This window comes from Cyprinodon variegatus, unplaced genomic scaffold (genome assembly GCF_000732505.1).
Source record: "Cyprinodon variegatus isolate N-32 unplaced genomic scaffold, C_variegatus-1.0 Scaffold21, whole genome shotgun sequence".
Taxonomy (NCBI): Eukaryota; Metazoa; Chordata; class Actinopteri; order Cyprinodontiformes; family Cyprinodontidae; genus Cyprinodon; species Cyprinodon variegatus.
The window spans coordinates 630,700-638,172 of record NW_015150474.1 but is presented as its reverse complement, the minus strand read 5'-3'; the positions used below and the strand labels follow the sequence as shown (position 1 = coordinate 638,172).

General features: G+C 39.5%; 1 protein-coding gene across 8 annotated transcripts in view; it reads left to right on the top strand.

Moving 5' to 3' along the window:
* Window positions 1–1,664: 1,664 nt before the first annotated feature.
* meis2 (Meis homeobox 2) overlaps window positions 1,665–7,473 on the top strand; it is a 90,549-nt gene continuing 84,740 nt past the window's right edge. For 2 of the 8 annotated variants that reach the window (XM_015390182.1, XM_015390149.1), the window contains exons 1-6: window positions 1,666–2,561; window positions 3,007–3,233; window positions 4,535–4,676; window positions 4,913–4,963; window positions 5,193–5,243; window positions 5,690–5,839. In XM_015390182.1, coding sequence (XP_015245668.1) covers window positions 2,550–2,561; window positions 3,007–3,233; window positions 4,535–4,676; window positions 4,913–4,963; window positions 5,193–5,243; window positions 5,690–5,839 — 633 coding nt within the window. In that variant the 5' untranslated portion in view covers window positions 1,666–2,549. Of the gene's footprint in view, window positions 2,562–2,641; window positions 2,819–3,006; window positions 3,234–4,534; window positions 4,677–4,912; window positions 4,964–5,192; window positions 5,244–5,689; window positions 5,840–7,473 lie in introns of those variants that run through there. The other 6 variants (XM_015390209.1, XM_015390191.1, XM_015390217.1 and 3 more) reach the window with 4 other exon arrangements.

Here is a 7,473-nt window from a genome sequence, read left to right as displayed (position 1 = left end):
TCCCTGAGCGTTTAATCCTAACCTGTGAATAATTAATTTCCACCATCAAAAAAATGTCACCGAGCTCCAAATGGAGCCTTTATGTGTTGAACCTAATAATACGGCCATGAAGGCATATTAGAGCTGATGGGGCTAAAGGGGTAGATGGCCTGGTTCTGTTTTGTGGCAAAAAGTAAAAAAAAAAAAAAAAAGGAGGGAGGGGGTCTGCATTGGAATCGATGGCCGGTGCTTTGCTCCTCCTCTAAACTTCAATCTCCTCACATGATAGATGATCTTGGGGGAGCTTTGATAATTGACTGCTCTGAGGTAAGCTCCTATGAAAAGAAGGGATCGAAGGAAGAAACATGCAAAATTAGTTTCCTCCACAAAAGGTTTTCATTTTTTTTTTACCTGGAAAAGTTCATATTTTGGCTGGTAGGGGTGTTTAATGTAAAAAAGGAAAAAATGGAGAAAAAAGAAAAAAAGCAGAGCGACATGGGTGCTCAGAAAGTTTTAAAGGAGTGTGACTAAACTAGGGACTCAGATAGGTTGATAACCTCAAAGGGGCACCACAAAACCGGAAGTGCCCTATAAAGGAAAGACTTGCAGATAAATATGTTCATCTTCAGGATGGATGTTGTTGCTGCAGAGAGAAGTTTCAGCGCAAGTTAAATATAACCAATTGTTTAATAATTTCTTTTTGGAAATGATTCTTATAGTTATAGTATAATTTGAAGTCTAGCTATGGTTTTGTTCATGTGTCTTTAGTGGTTGGAAGATCTGGTAAACCTGCTGGTTTTGTTTGCAATGTTCTGGCATTACTTTCTGCAAGTTATCTTTTCTGTGTGTGGTTGGTAGGGTTTTTTTTATTATTAAAAATATAATTTAAAAAAAGATTCATTATTGATACCATCTCATCAAACTTTGTCCTGGCTTTTCTTCAAGTCATTGGTAAAAAAAAAAAAAATCTTAGCCTCTCATTATGTCCCAGATGCACAATTATTAGCACCCAGATAAAAAAAAAGTAGAATATAATATTAAACTAAGAACACTTACATTTAACTATAGAAATATCGTTTTAAGTAAAGTAAATTCAACATCAATTAAGGAGATGGTGTTGGTGAGGGTGGTAGGGACAGACCAAAATGACAGAGAGACATGTGGGGGTTCTATGAGTTCAATTATATTAAACTAGATTATTTATATGTGGTTTGTAAACAAGAAATTGAGAAAATAGCTTTAGTGAAACATAAGAACATACAAACATAAGATATTAATATTCATACTAAAAGAAGATCAGATTTATAAGGATGGCCATTGCCCCAATTACGCCCTCCCCCCAACTCCACTGCGAAGCAATAATTAGCCATCAGATTATGAAGAATTACCAAGATATGAGGAAGGAATATCAGCTTGTAACCACAAACATAGCAAGTGATCCTAAAAGCAGAATCAATACAATGCGTTGTTAAAGCAGATTATTGACAAAGGTTTGCTTTAATCCACGTGCGTAAATATTTGGATACTTTGTGCGTAATTTCACTTTTCCATAGTGATTTTTGTATTTCTTTATTCTAAATGAATATTCATGCAGTTAAGTTGCAGTCACTGTTGTGCTTTTCGTTGAACATATATCCGCCCTCATGTTCAGCCCTCTCCTGCTTTCTCTTCAGGTCTCTCCTCGGTGATTCAGAGGGATTGGGGTGGGAGTTTCGAGCTTTTTCTACCCCCAGTGTGGAGTTGAAGCCGTCCCCGCGTCTGGCATAGACACTCTGCATATCACAGGATTTGGTCTCTCCTCTCCTCTCTCTTGTGCGGAGCTGCTGCAGGACTGGCTATGGCCACCGCTACTTCCGGGATCCGTCATTTCATTCGCCCACCGCTCAGCGCTGAGAACTGACTCTGTTTCTATAAGCAAGCCAGCAGCCAACCTGCCAACACTCGCTGACACTCACTCATCTCAGTCTCGCCAAGATAGACCAAATACCTACGGGGGAAAGAAAAGAAGAGATCCGAATCGCACTCTCTTAATTTCTACACCGTTTTTTTCCTTCTTCTTCTTCTTTTTTTGCGGGTGATAATAAAACAAGATAGCGATCTGGAGGCATTAAAGGAGACGCGGACTTGCGGGATGAAAACGGACTAAAAAAGATTCGTCCTTCTCTTGAACATCATCACCAACCGTCATTCATTCATTACCTTGACAACCTCTGGCTTTGATTGACAGCTGGAGTGGCAAAAAGCCATGAGACACGACAGTTTAGTTACATGCAGGTTGTTGATGGGCCGATTGTAACCTTCACTTTGGCGCATTTTTTCTTTTCTTTTTCTTTTTTTTTTATTGGAGGAAAGAAGGAAAACAAGAAAAAATTGCTGCAAAAAAAAAAAAAAACTTCCCGATGCCACGGTTTGAACTGAACCACACCGGCGAATAGGAGAATTCGCAAAAACAACAAAAAAAGGGGGAAAAAGTTGGTTGAAAGAAGGGGAATCGTGCCACTAAATCACTTTCCGATCTGGGATATTAAACATATACGGACAGATTCGGGAGTTTATTGGAGCGCAGCCTGATGGCGCAAAGGGTAGGTTTTAAATCTCACTCCGCTCTACCTGCTCACATCGCAGCCCCCTTTTCTAAGTCAGGGGTGCTGGCAATTTTACAAAGTTTTCTTATCAAAGCGGCTCTATTTGACATTTTCTGCTGCGCTCTCACTCTCCAAGCAAAGTGACAGCCTCCACTTTTTCCCCGACAAGGCTCCACAAAGCAGTTTGACGGGAGACTCCGAACTGTTTCGCTCTTTTTGCGCAGAGGGAGCAACCTAACTTTATAATGTTTCTGGTAATGATAAAAAATCAAGCTGCAGCTCATTAATATTTGACACTTTTACTCTGGCTGCAGCTTCTTTCTGATTCTTCGTTGCGATTGTTTAAAATCAGAGGCAACATGCTTTGTTATGGAAAAATACTTCTTATGTTAGTTTGCATAAGAAGCTCGCTTTTAATTTTTTACTCTAATTTTATTCTCAGTACGATGAGCTGGCCCATTATGGTGGGATGGACGGAGTTCCGGCGTCCATGTACGGGGACCCGCATGCGCCCCGGCCGCTTCCCCAGGTCCACCACCTGAACCACGGACCGCCGCTCCACGCCAGCCAGCACTACGGAGCCCACGCTCCACATCCAAACGTTATGCCCACCAGCATGGGCTCTGCTGTCAACGACGTTTTAAAGAGGGACAAAGATCAAATTTACGGGTAAGGTTTGCATGAGTTAGACATGCATCCATATAGACTTTTTTCTTTCTTTTTTTTTTTTTTTAGTTTGGATCTCTTGGTGAACTTACTTTTCTCTCTCGTCGCTTGTTTTTTAGTAGACTTTTCTACAGGTTTACTTTACAGCCACATTGTGGGTTAGGGGGGGTTTGTTGCTGTGTAATTTTACACTCATTGTAAAAGCCTGCAGCAAGCAAGAGTATCAGCCTTGAGCTTGTAAATTAATATGGAAGCTTTCGAAAGTGGCACAGGGAAAACACACACAAAAAAACATTTTAACCGAGTTGCATTGTTGCTTCAATATTACTGTCACAATCCATATATCAAGGAGAAAATGATCACCTGCTTTAAAAGGTTGTAGTTTCGTTTACAGCTTTATTTTATTTTTTTTAACGTTTACAGATCATACACACACACACACACACACCTACACACTTACTGCGTTAAAAAGCACAGCGTGTCCTCCTGAGGCTTATTTTTTTGTTGAACAATTTAAGAAGGGGGAAAATATCCTGATTTGTCCCCTTCTCACTGATATATTCAATGACAGTTTTATAATCCACAAACATAATCTGTTTTATGATCGTTTTTCATAAGTGTAGGAATAGAGTTTAAACTCTTGTGCTGCTAGATAAAAAAAGCCCTTTGTTTGTTTTTTTTTTTATATATATAAAGAATGCAGGTAAACAGCGACATAACATAATCTATGTTTAAAAATATTCCTAATTTCGTTGTTATTTTTATCCATATTATTATTGTTGCGGATTATAGCTGTAGGCCTCCTCAGAGGGAAAACACAAGATTAGGTTATTGAAGCGAAATACAGAATCCTATATTTCAGATAGATATTTCCATATAATCCAAAGATATCTATCGGTTATGTGAGTTTGGAGTTTTTAAACTTTGCACGGAAAGAAATATCACTGTTTACTAGTCGATTATTTCATTATACTCAAATTAAGGAAATATTCCAATTTCCCTACGGATTTAACATTTTTACATGTATAAACTTACCTTATAACAGCCGCACTGTGTTAGTTTACTAGCCATGAATATGCTGCCTTAGTAAACGAGGACGGGTCAACGGTAGTAGAAATAATAATAGAAAAATCTCCAAGCATAATCTTGGGTTTTTGCGTATGTCTGTTTTAAACAAAAATCAAATGCATGTATTTAAGAAGCATACAGGTTTGCTTTTTTTTTTTTTTTGCAGCGGGGTTCCGTGCAGCCGCTGCTCGTTTTTACTCAGGCTGCTTGTGTTTTTCTCCCCCTCCTCTTTGCAGTCACCCTTTATTCCCACTGCTCGCGCTGGTTTTCGAGAAGTGCGAGTTGGCGACATGTACTCCGAGGGAGCCCGGCGTAGCGGGCGGCGACGTCTGCTCCTCTGACTCCTTCAACGAGGACATCGCAGTCTTTGCCAAACAGGTCAATTTTTCAACTTCAAAAACACACTAAAATTAAATTAAAACAAATAAAAAAATAAAAAATATTAAATACATTAGTTTTTTGCGGCACTCATGATTATTACAGTCAAAAGTTTATTAATTTTTACATTTTAAGCATGCGTATTTTTCAGTTGCCACAAAAGTTTAATTGCTAAAAATGAATTCAAGTTAGAATCAGGAGTAACAAAATGTATTTAAATCTCTGCTTTATTTTAGGTCCGAGCAGAAAAGCCTTTATTTTCATCAAATCCAGAGTTGGATAATTTGGTAAGTGCGCTTCTCTGTTTGGAAAATGTGTCCATGATTAGAAATTGCGCGCAGATCTGAGATCCGCATTCTATTCTTAAAATCTGACCAGTCAGTGATTTTGATATGCAGCTCTGTTTTCCTGTTTCCCAGCAAAGAACATGTCATGATTTCCACAACGTCCTTGTTTGATAAAGAATTATTATTCAGACCATTTTCCCATTCTGTCTTTATTTCCTTTCTGTTCCAGATGATACAAGCCATACAAGTATTACGGTTTCACCTCTTGGAGCTAGAAAAGGTACTTGTGATTATTAATCTGATGATCAACCTCACAGTGCTTATTTTATTAGCGTTAAACCACAAACCAAAAGCAACGAGAGTTTTAGGATTATCGTTTTAAACCAATAAGATGTTTCATTTAACCAATTATTGACGCGGCTGGGGGAGCTATTGATGAAATATGTCAGGGGCTCTGTGCCCACGTTGCGCACGGATATTGATCCGCATGTTCGGTTCAAGTCGCTCATTACGGGCGCACTGTTTATTTTTTTCTTTTGTCTGTCCAACTTGTTGCTCATGTCTCGGGAGAATAATAAACAGAGCAGCAACAATTTGACTATTGTCTCCCTCGCCACCGATAATGCACCTTAGTTCGAGTTAATCTTGGACTTGGACTGACTGGATCGTTTCCACCCCCATCCTAATCATAAATATTTTTTTCTTCCTTATTTTTTTTGTCATCAGGTCCACGAGTTGTGCGACAATTTTTGCCACCGGTACATCAGTTGTTTGAAAGGAAAAATGCCAATAGATCTAGTGATTGATGAGCGGGATGGCAGCTCAAAGTCAGATCACGAAGAACTTTCAGGATCGTCAACTAATCTCGCAGACCACGTAAGTAACCCCGCTTTTACTGGGTTTTTTGTTATGACTTCTGTGCTGTTTACCTAGAGGATTTATTATTATTATTTTTTTTTTATTATATATGAGAATCTATTCGTTTCTGTTAAATATTGGTACTTTTTGCTGAGGCAGTCCATTACTGGCATGAGCAGCCTGTACAGAAACCTTGCTGTGGCGTATAAGTAAAAAACAAAACAAAAAACGATGCTGTGAGGTCAAAAGCTACTTGTGATACAATAGATGGAGTTGTTGTTTTTAGTCTTTTGATTAGGAGCAGTCATGTGTGGATGATGCGTCCCTATGCGCCTGTGGAGATTTGTGTCCGTGCGTAAAGACGCGCATTTATTGAGCAACGCACGCTGGAAGGAAATGGAAAAGGGAGGCAATTATTAGCTGCGCAGGTTTGAAGCTTAAAGCAGGGTATCAGTGGTTTAAGCTTCTCTGGGTCAATATTTAAAAAAAGAAAGAGCAGCTTTACATTTTGGAGGGCTGTGTGCGTAAAGCTGTGGGTTTTTTGGAGCAGAGGTGGAAAAAGTGCGAACCTACTGAGAGAGATCTCAGAGCTAAAGGCTTACCATCAATGCCAAGTTCACAAGCCGTATGATGGTCCGTCTGGAGGATGCTCCTATTGCTGTTGATGCTAATGTGTTTAATTGTTTTGTATTGATTTGCCTTGTTTTTTTTTTCTCCTCTTGCTCTGCTGCTGCTTTCTTCTCTGCTGCGGCGGCTTTATGGCCGTAGGCTGAATAAGGCTGAATTCAATTATATGCACCTGAAGTACAGTAGCTTTAAATTTGAAGATCGATCCTACAGTTTAGATCGCGCATTTTTGGTGTAATAAACACACAGTCTACCTTGTAATCTCCCTGTGCTGTATGGATTGGGCTGACATTGAATGATTGAGCTGATATCTGTGCGCCTGTGATCAAACCTAATGTTTTTTTTTTATTATGGGAGTAAAAATGAGCTGCTTGAGTAACAAAGTGACTGGTTAAATATCTGTGCTGCGCAAGGCAAAGCCTATTAGGAATTAAAGCAGATTTAAGTGTTATGCAAAGTCTGTGCGCTGCATCTGTTGAGTCTGGCCATAGGCCTAATAGGAGTTGTACCTTCGCTTATGCAGCGGTGCTGCAAGCATGGCACAAGGTAAACTTTGTTTAGAGCTGAGAATCCAGAGAAACATCTGAAAAAAAGTGCAACACTGCGGCCCTCAAACACAAGTGCAGAAATGAGGCATGCTGTTGTTTATATTGCAGAGATTAGATAAACTGGCCTGTTTAGTTTCATGGCAGATGGTTGGATACTCAAGCCAATTTCAGATGGATCCTCAGACACCAGCTCTGCGTGGCTTCACGCGTGAGGAATATTTTTGATAATTAGAGAATGAAATGTGTCAATAAAGCAAATAAGGAGAGGCAATAAACAAAGCAGGTTCCATGACAGGCTATTTATCTGTTGGTCGTTTGGACTGACCACCTCATTAGGCATTTAAGGTTTGAGGGATTTATTTCACTTCTGTGGCACCATTGAACTTTTTATTGCACCTCAACTACTGGGCTGAATTTCTCCACATCAGAGGTCGTTTTTTCCCCCCTCTTGTTTGCTTTTGTAGTTGTATACAGCTC